The sequence below is a fragment of the Neolamprologus brichardi genome, chromosome 16 (assembly GCF_056152115.1).
Source record: "Neolamprologus brichardi isolate AB-2024 chromosome 16, ASM5615211v1, whole genome shotgun sequence".
NCBI lineage: Eukaryota > Metazoa > Chordata > Actinopteri > Cichliformes > Cichlidae > Neolamprologus > Neolamprologus brichardi.
In genome coordinates, this window is record NC_142119.1 from 33,711,640 (window position 1) to 33,732,451 (window position 20,812).

General features: G+C 43.9%; 1 protein-coding gene across 3 annotated transcripts; it reads left to right on the top strand.

Moving 5' to 3' along the window:
* The first annotated feature begins 2,956 nt into the window (after positions 1-2,956).
* ankrd50l (ankyrin repeat domain 50-like) lies at positions 2,957-19,694 on the top strand. 3 transcript variants are annotated; one of them, XM_087829926.1, is made up of 6 exons: positions 2,957-2,995; positions 5,827-5,902; positions 6,953-7,604; positions 13,664-13,881; positions 14,720-18,284; positions 19,052-19,694. In XM_087829926.1, the coding sequence occupies exons 3-5, from the start codon at positions 7,156-7,158 to the stop codon at positions 18,271-18,273; spliced, it is 4,221 nt and encodes a 1,406-aa protein (XP_087686052.1). In that variant the 5' UTR covers positions 2,957-2,995; positions 5,827-5,902; positions 6,953-7,155; the 3' UTR covers positions 18,274-18,284; positions 19,052-19,694. The 3 variants fall into 3 exon arrangements, with proteins under 3 accessions (XP_087686052.1, XP_087686051.1, XP_087686053.1); XM_087829925.1 differs by lacking the exon at positions 2,957-2,995 and adding an exon at positions 2,996-3,356; XM_087829927.1 differs by lacking the exons at positions 2,957-2,995; positions 5,827-5,902 and having other exon boundaries at positions 7,470-7,604; positions 13,669-13,881.
* The last annotated feature ends 1,118 nt before the right edge of the window (positions 19,695-20,812 follow it).

Sequence of the window (20,812 nt, forward strand, 5' to 3'; positions counted from 1 at the left end):
TTTGGTCCAAGTTGGGCAAGTTGGTGTTTTTAATTTCTTTCCATGAAAGCTTGATGCGGGTCCCCCTAAACTTCGGTTAGAACAGTAGGTTACACAAAAATGTACCACTTGAGCTCTGGCCGTTGGCAGAGATTTACAGTTATTTGCACCCTTGTAGGTGGGAAACATTGCGTTCCTGTGAGAACAGTGTAGTGGACTTCACCGCCACTGACCCACATTTATTAGGGTGTGACGCGAACTTGTGGACAGGTAACGAAAACAATACAGTTGAGGAATATTCCTGTGTTTTACTGTCCAGCGCAAGTCATCTCCTGCCTTTTATTTACAGAGGACCGAGCTGCTGCTTTGCCAAGTGGATTTCTGGCTGCGGGCAAAGGACCTGACGTGTGTGTGCGCATGTTATTTTTTTAAACTTTTTTTGAATTCTACCCGTCCATTTTATTAACTGTTTATCCAACTTGGCGTCACAGAGGCTACCTAGTCTATCCCAGCTCTAACAGGGAAACTATCAGTACACAGTAAAGACATTACCACACCATCACAGGGCTAACACGGAGAAACAGACAACATTCACACACTTTAGAATTGCCAGTTAACCAAATAAGCACTTTTAATTTTGCCAAGTCATTCACTCATTCAGCAGCCCTTATTTTTGATCATGTGACTCACTGATGTGATGATACTTTTAAGAAAGCAAACCCAAGTGTTGTTACTAACCATGGCTTGGCTTATTTACCGCACGTTGGCCAGCTGCCTCATACAGATTGCGGATGTCAGCACACTCTGTAATATGAATGCAGGGAAAGCAGGTGGTCCAGGTGCTGTTCCAGGATGAGGAATTAACTGAGGAATTCATAATGAATGAATGCACCGTCCACACCTCCTGTAAGACATCCACTGGTGTTGTTCCCAAACAGTCTGTGATAACATGTTTGCCAGTTGCTCAAACAGCAAAAATCATGAAATGTCTGGAGGGACTGGTCCTCAGAGACTTTATGGATTCTCTCCAACCTACTGTGGACTCACATCAGTAGTTATACAAAACTGATGATATCATTTGCATCACCCTCCATGCTCTTTAGCACCACTCGGACAGCAAGGAACAAACGCGTGTCTGTTTTTTGTGTGGATTACAGCTCAGCATTCAACAGTCATCTAAAGCAGGATTTCCTACAAGAAATCATATCTATGTCTATGGATACAAGACTTCAAGTCAGGCAAGATGGGCTCCTCAGTCAGCACAGGTGTCCCACAAGACTGTTTGGTCTGCACACAATCTACACACATTTTTCATTTATTATTCTACTGTAAAACTTTCTCAGACAAATGTAATATTTTGTAAGAGTACTAACACTCATACATAGTGTCGTTCCATCCCATTTTAACGTCATTTAAGCTTACCTGATTGGAGCTGTGTGTGCGAACCTCTCCCATCCCAACAATGGACTCTTCTCACTGTTGAGGTCTGGGAAGCGCTTCCGCTCCCTTAAGGCCAAAACAGAGAGAATGAGGAGGAGCTTCTTCCCCCAGGCTATTCGGGCCCTGAACCAGGTGTAGGACTGTACTCTCCCACACACATCACTATAAGACTGGACTCTCACACACATCACATCACCATACGCACCACCACACATTTCCTATAATTTCCTATAATTTATAATCTTTATAATCTCTCTCTGCTGTTTGCACATTTTTATTTTTATTTATTTTTATTTTTACTGTAAATTCCTAAGTTAATTTGTAAATTTTGTAGTAAATTGTAAATACTGTAAAACGTTTTTTCTGTCATTTAATGGTCGGGCATTGCGCAGCTACAAGCATTTCACCCCCATGTCATACTGTGTATGGTTTTGTGTGTGTGACAAATAAAATTTGAATTTGAATTTGAATTTGAACCTGTTTCTGTGAGTAAGTGAGTTCATTTCGAGGTAGTGGACACAATTTAATTTCATTTTATTAGTCGATGGCAATAAAGGAATTCTGAATTTCTAAAAGCTGAGCAAACTCTAAAATCTGCTGATCAATATCGTGAAATAAGATAGAGAAGAGATAAACGGTGTCATGGTGACGCTGTGTTGTCATCGTGTAATTACAACAAATAGCCACCAGGGGTCTGTAGAACTCAGTGACTGACTTCTGCGCAACAGGAATAAAAGGGATAAAAATATTTCTTCTTTACAGTCCTGAAGTGAATTCAAATTAGGAGGTCACATACAACAACAACAACAACGATGATGATGATGCATTTTTACTGAATAAGTCTTTGGTGTCTTTTTCATAGCTCTTTCACATATTTTATACGTATCTGTATGTGTGTAGACTCTATGTTTAAACATAATTATGTGCATTATATTTCATTTTGCAAACTTGCTAAATCTTTTTTTGAAAAATGATTTTTGGTATTTAATTTTATTATTATACGTATGTGTTAGAATGTGAACAATCGGCTAACAAGGTGAAAAGGTCACTTCTCATCTCACTGTGAGTTCAGCTGTGATTATGGGACCGTTTACCGGATCTCGTGGCTTAAAGCAGAGTCTGTGTGCAAACACGTCACTCACAGGTCACTTTAAAAACCAGCTCATCTTATTGCAAGAATGATGTTTTTTTAAATGAAATGCCCAGTTTCTATTATTGTCAGTGAATGTGCAGTTTCAATAAAATAAAATAAAATAAAATAAACAATCAAATTCGACGGTTTACGCTTTCTTTGCTTTATCTTTAGATTATTATTTTTTTATTTCTCTTAACTATATTGAGCATAAGTAGTAAAATCTGTTGTCCAGTCTAAATTGGTGCCCTCAAAACACTGTTTAAGGAGTAAGGAAGGAACGACCGTCCTTTAAATGTAACGCCCAGTAGGATTAAGTTCACCTTTAAGGTGATGGTATGAAGAATTGTTGGAGACACGTGATTAAAATCCGGTGAAGTGCTGTGGGGCTGTGGGAGTGTGAGCCTCTGAGCGGCAGACGGAGAAGAGCAGCGTTCGTGGCAGGTAAGATCACGCTGTGTGCGTTTACAAGTCAGATGCGGTGTCCTGCTGCACAGGAGGGAGATTTTTTCCTCTGTGAGCTTTGACTAAAAACAGCCTTTCCGCGAACAGATTTGTGCTCATATTTTGAATGGCGACGACTATTCCGACTGATGAAGCAGTTTGACACATTATCACGGGAGATTTTTGGTCACACCTGCGCGAGAATCGTCCTGCATTTGGTGTGGGAGCAGGCACGCTGACAACCTGTGGATTCCAGCAGCGACACAAACGCGCCCAGAGTGCTCGCAGCTGATCTGCTGTGTGCCGTGCACGCTGGGTAATTGTGGGAATTTGTGATCCGATGATAAAGAATCGTCTGAAGGTATTTGCAGATAATGACCTTGTGACGTTGATTAACACGATCTAATAATCATTTTCAAGGAAAAAATACATTTTTTGTTCGATTAATTGGTGACTGTAAATTGGCTATGCACACGCGAAGTGCTTGAAGTGTATAGAATAAAACACTGCATGAATTTCTAGTTTTTATGAAAATGTGGCTTGTACGACCAGAAAAAAGGCGCATGTGCATTACAGTTGCAGCAAACTCTGCTTCTTGCGTCTTTTGTTAAGAAATGTGGAAGGAGCGAATCAGGAAACAGCCTTGTCATTTATCCATCTCTCTTTTTGTGAACCCTATAGTAGCACCGATATGCACCAGTATAGTCTAATGTTTCACTGGAACTACTGGAGAGGCGAAACGTCATTCTGGAGAAAAATGATTCCCTCAGCTGATGTTTTGATGATGCTGCGTCTGAAGCTTTGTCCACATATCAAGGGAATTGCTTGCTGTGTGTGGCTTTCTTTTGAAGGGGACACTGGTTGCTGTGGTGGACGTTGTAGGCACTTCTGCACAGATGATCGTCTTGCATATTCCCCACTCAGTCTTCTGCTCTTAACTTGGTCACCACCGCAGTTATTTCACCTGTGATCTCTTTAAGTCACTTTCATGCTCAGTCTCATCCTGTATGTGCACCGCTTAACAGTAAACAGCAACATTAGAATCACATCTTACTCAATCAGCCATTTGTCCTGTGCATGGAGGTCCTGTCATCATGGAAGAGAACACTCAAAAGTGCTCATAATGGCACAACAGAGCTACTGGTTTGCCTCACTGTTGGTTTAAGGGTTTTCCTTTAATGTACAGTTAAAATGTTATAAAATGAGTGTTTGTCTCAACCCCAAAAATCCAGTATCGATCGGTCTGGCTCCACTTTTTAATTTCTGGTACAGCAGCTGGAGTTGGGCTGTCTTTTCTTTGCCCTGTTTTAGTCATAACACAAAGCACAGCAGCTCGCTTCAATTCTGTACTGAACGTGTCGATGTTTTTGGTGTTTTCATCAAACCTTCAGCTTAAGAGCAAGTAACCACATTGCTCAGACTTCCAAACAAATGCTGTAAGTTGTATGCACACGTTTTTTTTCAGTTTTCTTGTGGGAGTCAGAGGGTGTAAGAGAAGGAAAAAAATCTTAATGAAATGGTGTGCAACCTATTTGCTGGTTGCTTAGCAACTTCATTCGGTGCATTCACATGCACTTTAGGTTCACGATGCATGAGAAACCGGGTTACTGTAATTGGAGCATGGAGTTAGAGGTACCTTATTTTCTGGGTGTCTGCTTCTGGTGCCTGAAAAGTCATCTTCAGTAGTGACAGATGATCGTATTCCTAAATAATTCCAACTCTTACAGTCTGAATAACTTTTTCTAACTGAATACATAAATGAATAAATTAGGCATGGTAGGGAATCTGGCTTTATTTGACTTCTACTTAGACAGCCTGCTGTTGAAGGCCTCAGCTTTGGGTTCTGCACCAGTATCTGCTCAGGCTGCATAGCAGGTCCAAAGGGCTTTGTTAGTAACCACAAGTAATGACAAGAATGTAGACAACTTCTCTGCTTGGTGCCAAGTTTGCTCATTACTGTCATCAGTGTGCTGCTAAAACAGCACATCTCTCATTCTCTAGTTGATTCTCAGTATTTGGCATTTGTCAGCCGACGGTGCAGCATATGTGTCATCCACCTATAGGAGGGTTTTCCTTGCCTGAGAAAGCATGCAGACTAAAAGCTGCACAGGTTAGGAACGTCGGCTGGTGGCTCCTAGCTTCCTCTGCTCTTTGAATTACGCTGTCAGCAGGCTGGCGTGCTGTCGATGATATGCACAGCAGCAGGGTCTTTCAAGTGTTAAATCACAGTCTCATCTGTCAGATTCAGCTTCCTGTAGCTGATGCTTGATTAGTCACTGACTTGAAATGAAGAACAGCGTGCACGCTCATCATCATCATCATCACCACGCCGAGTTTATCTCAGAGGCCCGTTGCATTCTTTGTCCGAATTCTTCAAAGATCTTCATGAGAACCAGACTCACATTTTTACTGCCTTTTCGTGATACTTTACACTTTTTTGTCCAATCAGAAGAACTTAAAGTATGTATTGGCAGTTTGCATGAAGAAGCTTTTTTTTCTTCTCTTCATTCTCTCATATGAGAAAAATGGATATGTGTGACATGTGCTTGGTGTCATATAGGCTCAAAAATCCAACCATTCAGCTTTTCAGTGTTTGCCTCACAGCAGGAAAAAATGTGGAATGTTGTGTGACGGCTTTTAAAAACAGCAGATAACATAATCATACATACAGGAGCTCTCAAAAGGTGCTTTTAATTGATTTAATTGCACAGAAAATAAAGAGGTTAGTGTTCCTCCAGCATATTTTTTTTCTCCATCATGATTGGCTACCACAAAATAGAAACTAAAAACTTGATTTGCTGATCCTCTTTTTTTGTTTGTTTTAAATGTAGGGTGTAACGCCGGTCCAGGAAATGCCAGAGTGTGTTTAACCGAAGAAGATGCCGCCCCTCTTTAATGAAAGTACAGGTAGGAGAAGCGAGTTCCTAAACGTGTAATAGTTCAGAAAGGTTCAGAAGACTCTGTTTGATTTGTTTATGTTTTCCAGTTTGCAGGTGCCCTCATCACACTTTAATTAAAAACCAGATTTTAATCAGCAAAGTGGCAAAATTAGCAAAATTAGCGGTGTTGTGATTGGTGTTACTGCTGAAACGCTTCCCATAAATAACAGAAAACAAAGGATATGTCATTATATTTTCTCAGTGAGTGAGCTGTTTTGCTCTAGATCAGCAGTCAAAATATCAAACGCATTCGCTTTATAACGATATAAGGAGGATAAAACGTGTGGCACTCTCGCCTAGTAAATGATTTATGACTAATTAATTAACTCAAAGTGAGTCAGAACAAAAGAAAGTGACATTCGAGGCTCGTGTTTTGATGCCAGCAGCACAACTTACCTTCTTGACACAACTTTAGTGCTGTAGTCTGGCTGATACCTTTCCTACAGCTGACGGAGTGTCCTGCGATTGAACCTTGACCCCAGGTAACTCCTCCCACCTGTCAGCTGTAGAGTGGCTTATGATCACACGAGTCCTCCCCCTCACCACTCCTCTACCTTGGTGCTCACCCGTGCATGCCCGGACATGCTGTGAAACACTGAGAGAGGGTGGAGACAAAAAAAACAAAACAAGAAAAACCGGAAGGCATGAGAGAAGCGAGAGAGAGATGTGGGGGGTTGAGGGAAGGCAAAGATCCGTGGGTGTGGGAAAAGGAAAAATAAAGTCATGCTAAAGCTGCAGTTTTGGGTCGATTCTCAAAAAAGAAGCAGGAAAGAAAGTGAGAGAAGAGGGGAAACTGGCTGTAATTGGAGCACACGGAGGGCGACTCAGACAGGGGAGGGGGTGAGAAACATGCTGTCATTGACTCATTCCTCATTTCCTTCTCCCTCTTTCTTGATATCTGACAGAGCAGCTCCATGATCCCCCACGAGAAGCACGGTGAACTGTAGCATTTCAGACTCTGCGACACAAGAGGTGCACCTTTCCTCACTTAACCTTTTTCTCTTTTTTTTTTTGCCAGCCTTACACCTCGGGACCTACGGGAGATAATAATAGGCGATAATAATCGCCTGATGCAACACTTTTCAGAAACTGACAAGCTAAGATATCCAGTTATCTCCTAGAGCTGTCACACACACACCGGCTGCAGCTGTACCACAAAAAGGAGTGGAGTTAGTCACCGAGTATGGGATGTGACATTCACAGTGCTAAGTTGTCCCCTGGATGTCAGGACCCCAGGAACAAATGAGCAGCAGTGGATTTGGCAGCAGCTCCAGCTTGCTTCGGGGCCGGCGTTTTTATTGCCGGGAATGGGCCCTGGACAAGCTGCGTCGCTGCCTGGACGCCCGCTCGGGGCCCGGGCAAGCTCCGGGGATCCTGGTAACGGGGGGACCTGGTGCCGGGAAGACAGCTCTGTGCACCGAGGTGGTGTCCCCCACCTCAAAGGCAGGGCTGGCAGTTGGGTTGGCACAGCGTTGCCTTGCGGCCCACTTCTGCCAGAGGGAGGACCAGACGAGTACAGTGCTGTGGAGGTTCGTCCTGGGCTTGGTGGAACAGCTGAGGGCCTCTCCTCTCCTCTCTCCAGGGTACGAAGAACTCCTTAACAGCCCGTCTGTATCCTCTGCCCTGGAGCCTCTCACGTGTCAAAGAGACCCTAATGAGACCTTCAAGAGGTTTGTACCATGTTTCTTTTTTTCTTTGTTTTGGTGTCCTACAAAAAGTCAGCGCTTCCATCTTTTGAGATCAGTTTTGTTGAAACACATCAGTGGGAAATTTCCCATTTCTTCTAAATGAAAGGGAAAAGAAAGTTGCCTGAAACAAATCCAGGTGCTCAGCGTGTATGTGCACGTTCAAGGGTATGGCTCATGCCCAGCTCATCACAGCAGAATTTATGTGGGGGTCTGTAAATCATGACGCTGATGATGAAAGCCGGAGCAAAGTTCCGACTTTGTGCGTGGGGAAAAGCGGTTTATCAGATTCCAAAATCAATGAAAACAGGCCGACGGAGTCCTGGCACTGCAGCTCGGTGCTGTTGTATAAGTGGCCTGTTTGAGTATTTGGTTTTAAATGTAGCTGTTAACAGATCGTGTATTTACAATGATGTTTACTGTCAACCTGCTGATGACCCATTTTGTGTTTTGTTAACATGAAATTCAATCCGTGACCATCCGGTTATCTGACAGCATCTAGGATTAGGGCTGTTATTGTTTGAATCCAGTTCCATGCATTGAAATCTATCTAACTTTTTTTGTTTGTTTTGTGGCAGAAAGTCTGAAATTTTATTCATTTTATTGCATGAAAGATTAAAGTAGTAAGCTAAACATCATTTCCAACACTTGTTGAGTTGCCAGAGTTGGTATGAGCTCCTGTAATTGGGGGAAGGACTAGCAGAGTTAGTTGTGGACATCTCACAAAGCCACCTTACCTTCGACCTTTTAATTCAATTCAATTCAATTTTATTTATATAGCGCCAAATCACAACAAAAGTCGCCTCAAGGCGCTTCATAGATACAGAGAAAAACCCAACAATCATATGACCCCCTATGAGCAGCACTTTGGCGACAGTGGGAAGGAAAAACTCCCTTTTAACAGGAAGAAACCTCCAGCAGAACCAGGCTCAGGGAGGGGCGGGGCCATCTGCTGTGATTGGTTGGGGTGAGAGAAGGAAGACAGGATAAAGACATGCTGTGGAAGAGAGACAGAGGTTAATAACAGATATGATTCAATGCAGAGAGGTCTATTAACACATAGTGAGTGAGAAAGGTGACTGGAAAGGAAAAACTCAATGCATCATGGGAATCCCCCGGCAGCCTACGTCTGTTGCAGCATAACTAAGGGAGGATTCAGGGTCACCTGGTCCAGCCCTAACTATATGCTTTAGCAAAAAGGAAAGTTTGAAGCCTAATCTTAAAAGTAGAGATAGTGTCTGTCTCCTGAATCCAAACTGGAAGATGGACTCGGCTTGGGTTTGAATTCACGGGTTTCCAATGTTAACACATTTTGCAAAGCTCCCTTTTCACTGTTTGCAGTTCGGTGAAGCTGAAGTTTTTCCCACATCTCCACTTAAGATCACTGAGCTCAAAAACAGAAGTGCCTGTCTGCTCTGTCTTCTGAGAGAGGACCACCCTAAAAATCATGATCCAGTAGATAAAAAGTGAGCTGAATAAAGGCTGCTGTCATAATGTGCATGTAAAGAGTGAAGCTGCCTCACTCTCAAAACAAAAACAGAGTAAAGGACGAGCAGCTGTTCATGTTGTGGGAAAATGCTCCAGCAGAGCTTAAAGGTTATCTTTATTTTTGTCTAAATAAAGGTGGCTTTCTGCAGGTGTTTAGACTCTCAGCAGGCAGTTAACTGCCTCGGAGTCTGTACATGTAAAAGCTGCAGTGAGCGGCGAACAGAAGCCGGGACCGTCGCAGGAAAAGTGTGCAGCAGCCATTCTTCCTCGTCTTATATTTATGTCTCCCCCTCATAATGCCGCCCATTCACAACACACAATGGGGCCTCCAGTGAATGAACGCTGCAGTGTTATTTACAACATAACATCCTTTCAGAGACGGAGGGGGGAGGGAGGGAATTGAAGGGGACAAAGAGGTGAAAAAATGCCTCCAGCTGCCCGGTGACCGTCTCGGCACCGGTCAGCGAGGTCACTCTCCTCTCTGAGACTTTGACACTTTGCCGGTGTGTTTGCTTCGCGGTGAGTCGGAGCGCTTCTGCACTCCTCCTCTGTTTGCTCTCCTCTGGTGTGAAGTGCTGAGCTGAATTCCACATTCCCCTCAGGCGGGCTCGCAGCCGGCAGCTGTTTGTGTTGGGGGGCTCTTTTGAGAGAAGGTGGCTGCGAGTGAAGCTCCGCTGTGTCGGGACACCCATGGACAAATTGAAGAAACGTGGATTTGAATTGGCAGTGAAAGAGAAGGAAAATAAGCCTGTGTGAAGTGCAGTGCTCCCTCTCTCTGGGTCTGTTTGCTAAACTGGTCTCTTAGATTGATTTTAATCCGAGCCATAGAAACAACTGTTCAATACTGGGTCGTGCCCCTTTTGGTGTTCGCGCTAACCTAAGTGCCAAGATGGGAAAATGTATCATTTCAGACACACGAGCCGACGGTTCACTCAGTCACTGCCAGTGTTGGGGAGTAACGGAATACATGTACCGCCGTTACGTATTTAAAATACAAAATATGAGTAACTGTATTCCGTTACAGTTACCGTTTAAAAAGGTGGTATTTAGAATACAGTTACTTTGTTGAAATAAATGGATTACACGGCGGTACTTCCCTGTTTCATATTGTGGCGGGTCAGGACTGTTTGGGTTTTGTTTGACAGCTACGTTCTGTTGTTCCAGGCGGCAGCGTTAGGGTTACCATGGTTACAGGGTGACGCTCTCTCTCTGCGTGTTTCCTGGGTGAGAGAGCACCTGTTGTTGTTGTGCTAAGCTAATAGGCAGAATGCTACAGGTATAGCTCTAAAGAATGTAGCATCATGGGCAGTGTAGTCCGTGCTGCAGGGAGAATGGACTGCCATACCCGTTATGTGTCTGTGAGCGAGGGAGGGAGAAAAAGGAAAAGTACGAGCTGTCATCGAGCAGAAACGGGAGCTGGAAGCATGTAAATATAATAATAACCACTGCAGCCAAGAAGAGAGCCTGACGAGCCCAGTTGTAAGTAAGCTATTAAGACTCGACTGTACACCGTGTTCGTGTTTTCCTCCAAAAACAATAAGTTCCGTTGGAGCAGCCTTTCAACGCCTCTCTCTGTCTCTGCTAGCAAAGTTGACCCAGACAACAAAGTAAAGCTAGTTTTCAGCTACGAGCCGACACAGAACCCACCGTATTAGCCAGAGGTCCCTTTACTACGGTTCGGAGCCGCGGACCTTCAGTAACAGTAATAAATCACAGCAATAGTACATTCATGTAGTTGTAAACAGCATGATAATATATTAAATAATCCAAAGTATTCAGAATACGTTACTCTCATTGAGTAACGTAACGGAATATGTTACAGAATACATTTTGGGGCATGTATTCTGTATTCTGTAATGGAATACATTTTAAAAGTAACCTTCCCAACACTGGTCACTGGACACTTGTGGCTATGCTAGCTTCTTGGGAGACACATAATCTGATGACAAAGTGCTACAAACTGCCGCTGGACTTCCCATGACAGCAGTAATGATGGGTCACAGCAGGACAAATGGGCGGCTTGTAGTGAAGCTCTTTCTAAGTAAGCTCAGTAATAGGTAGTGAATTGTGTTGAACATCTTTCATATCAGTTCGAGTAAAGCCGCCATACTTTAAAGTGCACATAGCATTGGCTGCAATGTCCTGTGTGTGTAAGAAAATATATTAAAAGTACAATACAAATACAGTTGTCTCTACAGGATTTATTCGACTAGATCACCCATGTTAAATGACTGTGTCACCTGAATGAAAGAATTACCCCTCCTCCTCCTCACGTCAGAGTGTTGGCCCGCTGAGGGAGTGTTGTTTTAATCAGATAACTAAAAGCGCGCAGTGCTATGATAAGCTTGTCATAACCTAGCTGAAATCGACACTCAGAGCAGGATGTCGCTCTTCTTTTTACTGCGTAATATACTTGATAATAAAGGTCGAGTCTATTATCTGGTTAGCTAAGTCTTGAAATATTAGTGACCTCAAGACATTGCAAAAGACCTTTTGTAAGCAGCTTTGATGATTCATCAAATAAAGCCACAATCTCACAAAAGTACCAGTGGCCGCTCCCAGCCTATCAAATCTGAGGATTTGCTTCCTTTTATCAATTAAAACCCTACTCACGAAAAGCTAATTAATTTCAAAATAACAGATTAACTGATCATATAAACTTGGGAACTGTTTAGGGTGGTGCCATTTGTTTCAGAACATGCATATAATCCTGTTTTAGTGTCTCATCCATGCATGAGATAACTATTAGGCTTATCGCTCGCCAAAGTCTAATCCTTATAGAGATGACTAATTTTTTTATATATATTTAAAGTGGTGAAACTTCTCCTCCCACTCCTTATTATGTACATATGAATCCAGAGCTGATTAATTCTTGACCCCTGAGTGTAAGCAGTTAGAGACTCAGCTTACTTTAGATTGTTTAAGTCTGAGTGAAACTCTTTTGAGGTAGTTTTTTTTAAAAATATCATGTTGAATATGTGACATTATTTTGAGATTAAAGTTTTTCTCCTCTTGACTTTTTTCTTCTAAAACAAACAAACAAACAAAAAAGACAACAACTGTTAAATCCATTAGATGAAAACCTGTTTGGCCTCTAATGGTACCTGGACCTTGTGGTCATTTTTAAACACAGACATTAACACTAATGACAGCTCACATGCAAACCCACACCCTGTGTTTGTTGCAGGATAAGGCATTTTTGCCAGCTGTAAAGCTCTTCTGAAAACTAGCGCTGTGCAATGCAAATCGTGGCATCGATCGGATACAAAGTAATTCCAAGTAGTGTTGCCGATAATAGCGCTGATGCTTTAAATGTATAAAGCCAGCTTATGAGCTTATGTAGGGAAGAGCAGTGTGTCATGACCTCTGAGGTGAATTTAAGCACCTTTAGGCGACTGTTGTTGTGATTTGGTGCTATACAAAGAAAACTGAATTAAATAATAATAACACATTTTATAACGACTAAATCACCGGACTACATGCTGAACTTGGATGGAAACAAAGTATTGATCCTCTTGTGCTAGTGTCAATCTGATACCAATACCAGTACTGGCATTGATTCGATATTGGTATTGTACTATCGATATCTGGAAATTTGAATGATCCCTCTAGGGGTGTCACTTTTTTCTCAGGTGAGAAGCTTTGCTATAATACTGCTGCTGACCTGCACCCATGACACAGAAGTGCAGCTTCTCCAAATGCTTTTTCTTTTTTCTCCTGCACCACTGTGATTGGACATCAGGGTCAAGAAGTTCAGTGGTGTCTTTGCCGTGCATCCATAATAATAAAAGAATTGCCAGTTTGATAGAGAGTGTATGAAAGAGATCAGGGTGGAGCTGGAAATTCACATGTTCCATTAACCTGAGTCACCATCAGATCGCAGCAGGGTGTGGGTGCTGACCGCAGTGATTAAAAGGCAGTGACGCCGCTATTTTAGCTTTAGCCAAGTTTGTAATTGTTTTATGGTTTCGCAGCTTGTTCCGGTGTTTAATGAAAGTGTGGGGTGTGGGGCTGAATTGCTGTTTAGTTCTCTTGATTACAGTTTGATATCTGTGTTAACAGGTTAACATGAGAGTCGGCTTTAATTTTACTGCAGAAGCATCTGATAGCAGTTGACTCTTGTCTTGTAGTTTGGATTTGACCTAAATTACTGTGAAAGTGTAAATGTAATTGCTTAGTTTGCCTGACATTTGCTTACTTTTTTTTATCGAGTTCTTTTTCAAAGGCTGAATGAAACTGATTATGACTCCAGTACTACTGAAGATTCAACATATGCAAAACAATGAAAAAACTTCCATAAAATGCAGTAAAAAACTAAACTAAACTCCACACTTTAAATAAAGATGCCTGAAGTCGCAGCAAAGTCTGACTGTCACTCCCAGTGACTCACACTGACAATGTGTGAAAGATCTAATCTGCTTTGTTGGCACAAACGAGTGTTCGCAATGTTACTTTTCTTTTTCAACTCTATTATCAACCCACGAATCCTGCTGGTATTACATTGTCTTAAGTGTAATGTCTTGCACTGTGTCTGCCTCTTCCTCGCATGTCCTTAGAGCAGTGTTGGAACCCCTGTCGGACCTTCCTCCTCCTGCCCAGACTCTGATGATGGTTATAGACTCTCTGGACGTAGAATATGGACCAAGGGAAGGAGTTAGGAAGAGTGGCTCCATTGCAGAGCTTTTAGCCTGCAGTCAACACCTGCTGCCCAGCTGGTTGCTGCTCGTCTGTTCGGTCCGCCGCCAAAACAAGGCCCTGTGCAAGATGTTCTCAAGTATGTACATACTTCTTTTATAAGATTATGCAATATATTACAAGATTGTAAATGCGATCAGTTGGGTGTTCAGGGTGTGGCCATGATTGTGCAGTGAAATCACTGTTTTTGTCATCTAAAAATGCACTGACGAACACTGATCAAGTAGTTTAATTGGCTGTTCACTGCAACACAGTAAACAAACAAGAATTTTCAAAATTCCTATTGAGGTGCTACTTAGGTCTGTGAAGGTTCTCAGTCATCCAGCTCATCATAGAAGCTCGGAAAGAAAAGCCTCTGGACTCTTTTTTAAGTTGCTTGAAGATGTTTCACCTCTCATCCGAGAAGCTACTTCAGTTCTAGGGTCAAACGGTGGAGAGTCCCAGATTTAGGTCCTGTGGGAGTGTCCCCCTAATGCTCCTCTACCTAATCACACGAGCCAAGGTGTGAAGACAGGTGTAGGTCACAATCAGGTGAAACGTCTTCAGCAACTTAAAGAAGTCCAGACACTTTTCTTTCCAAGCTCTTAGACCAGGTGCTACTTACCTTAGCACCTCAGGCAACACCCTAACGTGGTTTTATTTCTACACCTGCTAAGCACATTCTCCATTTTGCCACATTAAAAGTGGAACTTTATACCAAATCATCCAGGACTTAGATAAATTGTTAGCTGGAGGTCTACCATCACACTAGAACAACCTGGCATAGAGTTTTCAAAATAAGAAGCAAAAAAACAAAGCATCACATAAGACTGAAAAAATGCAAAACCTAAAAAAAACTGTAGATAGAATCCATGAGGAATATAAAAAACTTTATTGAAGATTTTAAAAAAACAAACAACTGTCCTATCTGTTTCTAGGTTTTCGTAAACTCTGTTTGGATGATCTGCGGAAGCCTCCAGCAGTCCGTGACGTACAGCAGTACATCCTCTGTCGTCTGGATGAAGAAGCGGTGCTTCGTCGACAGCTCACCCCTGATACCGCTGATATGCTGAATCTTCTGCACATCAAAAGTGGCGGCTGCTTTCTTTTTCTTCAGCGTGTTCTGGACGGTGTGGCAGCTTCGCTGGTGGGTCTGCGAGAGATCCGGGACATCCCCGGGACTCTCAACGGACTCTACCTTTGGCTGTGCCAGAGATTGTTCCCCCGCGGGCGCTTCATCTACGTAAGGCCTCTCCTCAATGCCCTCTTGGCTGCCCCGAGGCCCCTAACACCCCAGCAGCTATTCATGGCAGTCTGGACTCAGGACAACTTATTAAGTCTTCAGGACTTTGAGAACAAACTCCAAACCCTCTCTGCGCTCCTAATCGATGGAACCGGAGGCACCAAACTAATTTTTCATGCAAGCTTTACAGAGTGGCTGACAGATGTTAAGTACTGCACACAGAAATATCTGTGTAGCAGAACAGAAGGTCATAGCATGCTTGCATCATCTCTGACTCTGCAGGGACCTAACCTTGACGTTGAGGAAACTTGCCAGCTGGCCACACACTTAATTTGCTCAGGGCACCATAAAGATAAACCTGCATTTTTGGCACTGTGGATGCTGTGGGCAGGTGTACGTGCTCTTAACCCCACCTGCAGTAAAGCACTTGCCACATCCTTAGCTCAGCTTCCTGTTTCAGTGAGTCAGGATGTTGCTCAATTGCTGATGAGAAGTGGACTAGTCTGTCAAACCTTTTTTTCTGGAGCAGACTCAAGTGATGCAATGCATAGTGTAGGTAAAGAAGGAATTAGTGTGCAACAGACACTTGAAAGGGAGACGTCTATAAAGGACCTGCTTGCCAGTGGCATGTCTGTAAACCAGCCTGGTTCTACAGATGGACAGACTCTGCTTGCTAGTGCAGCCCACGAGGGTTCTGCAAATTTAGCTAAGCTTCTCCTCTCACATGGCTCTGATCCACTGATCAGTGATCATCAGGGTCAAACGCCACTGACTTTAGCCTCCAGGCAGGGTCACGTCAAAGTGTTGTCTGAACTCCTGGAATGGGCCAAGAGCCAGGACCAAAAAACTGCAGTACAGATGATGGAGCATGTTGACAATGAAGGATGGACAGCGTTGCGCTCTGCAGCTTGGGGTGGACACGCTGAGGCTGTCCATCTACTGCTGGATGCAGGAGCAGATGTAGATGGATGTGACAGCGAGGGCCGAACTGCTCTCAGAGCTGCTGCATGGGGCGGTCATGATGAAATTGTTCTCACACTACTGGACTATGGGGCTCAAGTTGACAAAGCTGATAGCAAGGACCGCACGCCACTTATCGCAGCTGCCTATATGGGACATCATGAAGCAGTGGCAATGTTGTTGGACCACAATGCACGAGTTGATTTGGCTGATGGAGATGGACGCACTGCTCTGTCAGTTGCAGCTGTCTGTGTCCCTACAGCAGCAGGCGTCAAAGGTTTTGGAGAGGTAGCAAGTCTGTTACTGGAGCGTGGAGCAGATCCAGGGCACAGAGACCATGATGGAATGACACCGCTTCTTCTTGCATCCTATGAGGGCCATGAAGATGTAGTCGAGCTTTTGTTAGAAGCTGGTGCTGACGTAGATGAAACTGCTGGACCTGACGGCAGTGTGCCTGCTGCTGCTGCTGTTACTCCCCTCCTGGCAGCAGCAGCAATGGGACACATGAAGACCGTGTCACGGCTGCTTTTCTGGGGAGCGGCTGTGGATGCCATTGATTGTGAAGGCAGGACGGCACTGTGTCTAGCAGCAGCCAGGGGGAGCATAGAGGTTGTCCGTACATTGCTGGACCGAGGCCTGGATGAAAACCATAAAGATGATCTTGGCTGGACTCCATTGCACGCTGCTGCGTGTGAAGGACATCGTGCAATTTGTGCCATTTTGACAGAAGAAGGCAGCATGGCACGAGTTGGAGAGATGGACATCGAGGGACGCACTCCCCTTATACTAGCTGCCCAAGAAGGCCATTGGAGCACTGCCAAACTTCTATTAGACAGACGGTGTCCCATTGACCACAGGGCCTATGATGGGCATTCTGCCTTGAGTGCTGGCCTCCTGGAGGGCAATGCTGATGTTGCAGAGCTGCTTATGAAACGAGGGGCTGATACTGATGTCCGGGATGCCGAAGGGCGTCCTTTGCTCTACCTCCTAGTATTGGAGGGTCGCCTTGATATGGCTACTCTCCTAATTGAGAAAGGGGGTGTTCCTCTGGAGTCCAGAGACTCTGAGGGCCGTACAGCGCTTCATGTGGCTTCCTGGCAAGGATTTGTAGAGATTGTAGACCTACTTTTAAGACACGGGGCGAATCCCAATGCACAAGATGCAGAGGGGAGACCACCAATACATTCAGTGGCTTGGACAGGACACGCTAAAGTAGGACATCGCCTCCTAGAAGCCAGTGGCATCAATATAAACCTTGCTTGCCATCAGGGGGCAACAGCTCTGAGCATCGCTGCCCAGGAGGGACATGCTAACATCGTTGCAATGCTTCTAGAAAGAGGCTCAAATCCCAATCACGTGGATAAATATGGCCGCAGTCCGGTCAAAGTGGCTGGGAAACATGGACACTATAACATTGTCAGGATGTTGGAGAGCTATGGAGCCAAGCCATATCTAGGTGTGTTGCCTAACTCTAGTACTGTATCCCCTTCAAAATCCAACATGATCTCATCTTTAGGAATCTCAGAAAGTAGTGGGGGTGAAGTAACTGCTGCAACCTCATCGTCCTCGGTTTCTTCTCCAGGATCCACTGCAGAACGATTCCACTCCACGCAGAGCTCCCAAACCTCATCGACCTGCCACTCACTGGCCACGGTGCAGACGGTGCCAGCTGACAGCCTCAGCTTTATACAGCAGATCCAACAGCACTCACTGCCCCGCAGTCGTAGCCGTAATTCCACCCTCCCTCCACCAGGGGGCTCGGGCATAGGCAGTCTCCACGGAAGCAGTAAGAGGCAACCCAAAGGCAGCCCTCCCCCTACTGTGTGCACAGTCACTGCCATGGTGCATAATTACGAATTGCCTCAGAAAGGCCTATCATCTGGACTTGAATATCATGACAAAATAAACAAACAAAGCTCAAACTTAATAAAAACAGAGAGGACTAATTACACAGGTGGTAAATGGAACTCTGTAATGGCTTCACTTGGGATAATGCCAGGACAGGACCAACCGCTAGGTGCTAAAAACCGAGAGAACGCTCCTCTCGGATACCCGTACAGGCTCCAGAACCCACTTCAGGAGGAAACTTGGGATTCTAAACCCCAGAAGAACATTTTGTCGCCGGTTTGCTACAGCTTTCCCCCCGTCCCACCCTGTAGTGCCTTGCCAGATGATGTAATGGTCACTATGACAACCACAGACCCACAGCTTAATCTCAAACGGGCCATCAAACTGCAGTTTGAGGGTCCCACCAGTGTAGCCTTACACAAGAGAGAGACGCCTCTGTGACTGGTACTCAAGTAAGTTGCCTAAGTTAGCACTGACTAGATTTTCTTCACAACTTTTTTACTGTACTGTGGCTCAGTGATGTAAATAATTCAACTGTCAGCAGCAAAAATGCAAACACAGTAACTTTGTCAAACCAAATCCCCAAATTCATTTTAGTTCAAGGGTTTCCAGTGAGAATAAAATTGACAGGATCAAGTCTTTGATAGGTCCATCCATCCATTCGCTTCCATTTATCCTTTTCAGGGTCGCGGGGGGCGCTGGAGCCTATCCCAGCTGTCATAGGGCGAGAGGCGGGGTACACCCTGGACAGGTCGCCAGTCTGTCGCAGGGCCAACACACAGAGACAGACAACCATTCGCACTCACTTTCACTCGCACATTCACACCTAGTGACAATTTGGATTATCCAATTGACCTATCCCCACAAGCTGCATGTCTTTGGACGATGGGAGGAAGGTGGCTTGGTTAATTAGATAAATTAGATGGTGAGACTGTTATTTTGAAGTCCTTTTATCAATCTGTTTTCTTATTTAATTCAGTACTGTAGGGGTCCTGGAGCCTATCCCAGCTGTTACTGGGCGGGAGGTCGAGCACACCCTGGACAGTTTAACAGTTGATCACTGAGCTAACAGACAGCCATTCATACCCAGATTCAAAAGTTTAAAATTACTAATTGATCTAAAGTAATTAAGTGGAGAGAACCACACACTTACACTGCACAGCACTTATTTCCCCTTTCTTTTTTTATTAAAATGCTAATGGTTTTATCTTTCTTTTAGGTGGAGATGGCAGTTTTTTTGGCAGTGATTCACTGGGTTCAAATGAGAGGAAATCATTCATTTTTTCAGCATCCTTTCAGAAAACCAGAGGAAGAAGAGACTGAATGACATTAAAGCCTTTGTTTCTTTTTTGTTTTACCTGTTGTGTGGGAGGAGCAGAGCACATCCTTACAGACAAAATCATGTAAAGCATGACTTGGATGTTATTTTTCTATGATAGCATACTTTTGATCGGCACCGGTCTGACAAAAATACCTTTTTTTTATTTATTTTACCCCGTAGAGCCATTATAGAGTAATGGTTGAGTTTTTTTTGTTTTTTTTAAACAGTCATGTTCAAGAGCTTTAAGCTTGTGGCCTTGACCTTTTAGGGAAGCCTTTGGTTTTTGCTATAAACTGGCCTACATCCCCCATAATTATTCCATAGCTGTCAACCAAAAATAATTTTCAGAGAAACAAGCCTACCAGAGCCTGACCTACTGCTGGTTTATGATACAGTGCTAACCCTAAAACGCCGCCAAGTTTGCAGAATGCGACTTGGCTCACTGACAGTGTGTCTGTGAGCAGGCAGGAAGGAAAATGAAAACTGGACAATAAAAACTGAGGGTGGATGTGGGAGGGCTGTTAATTCCAAACGTGTATGTGGCCTAAAATGTTTTGTTTTTATTCATTTTTTTCATCAATATTTAATTACATAAATTAAAATGGCAAGTGGTGCTATAAAATGTTCTGTGTGGTTCTTCGTGTGCATTTCAAGCACTTTTGCAGCTAAATGTCACGGATGGCTTCTGATGTGGTTGCATCGTGCAGAGATGAAAGTCCGGCTGCGGGCTGGTGCTGGCCACCTGGGGTTATGAAACCAAATGATTTTGGACACACTTGAAACTGTAGAAGGGACCAGACGCAGCTCATGGCGATTCTCGACTGTTTTTTGAGGCGTAGCATCTGAAATCTGTAGCAACTGCAATATCAAATGTTTTGGAGTTTGGAGCCCAAGTCGATGCCTTGGGCTCTTTGGTTGGTTCCCTGAGCACTTATTGATGTGTGGTACGGTGCGTCGAGCTGCTGCTATGTATCAGTGTGCTTGGTTAGCTGCAGTGTTTAGGTAGGTGGTACATGAAAATGTAAGATCCACTTAAATGCCGGGAGCCAAGTTTTCCCAGCAGGCTCTAATTAACATTCATCATCAGTTGATTTGTATTTCTGTGTATTAACCCCTCTGTAACCTGACATGCACCTCTTTAGAAGTATAAATGCTGCTAGCTGTGTACTACAGTGGAGGCTCTACATAGATTCAATACAGATCATGTTAGCTCCTTTATGATAAGAAGCTTGTGTTCACCACTTTTATTAGACTATTTAATGTTCCCATCTTTTATGAAGATTGGAGGGAAGAGCTACGTGTTGTTTGGAACAAAACTTATTCCTGTCTTTCTAAAGCCAAGAACAAAATGTGACACTGTCTGAATTCTTAACTATGTCCAAAACAATCGATACACTGTGAGAGCAGTCTTTGCAGGGCTAATTATTTTCCCCTCGTCTGCATTTGTTTCCGCTCTTAAGAGGATTTTGAAAAGTTATTTCTCGGTGTGAAGTGTCAGCCTTAAAAAGCGCTACGAGCAAAACGTTTATTTTAATGCAAGAGTCGACACTATCTACAAGCTGGCTGACGAACAAAATGGAACAGCTTGAAAACACTGCGCGTTTCCATAGAGAAGCCGTACTACTCCTGCTGCTTTACAGAGAAGCTGGAACAGTTAGC

What these genes read in the sequence shown, in the direction of transcription:
- ankrd50l (XM_087829926.1), top strand. Translation starts at nt 7,156, where the DNA reads ATGTCAGGACCCCAGGAACAAATGAGCAGCAGTGGATTTGGCAGCAGC. An exon ending in CCTAATGAGACCTTCAAGAG is followed by an intron (nt 7,605 to 13,663) that starts GTTTGTACCATG and finishes GCATGTCCTTAG; the next exon opens with AGCAGTGTTGGAACCCCTGT. An exon ending in CCTGTGCAAGATGTTCTCAA is followed by an intron (nt 13,882 to 14,719) that starts GTATGTACATAC and finishes ATCTGTTTCTAG; the next exon opens with GTTTTCGTAAACTCTGTTTG.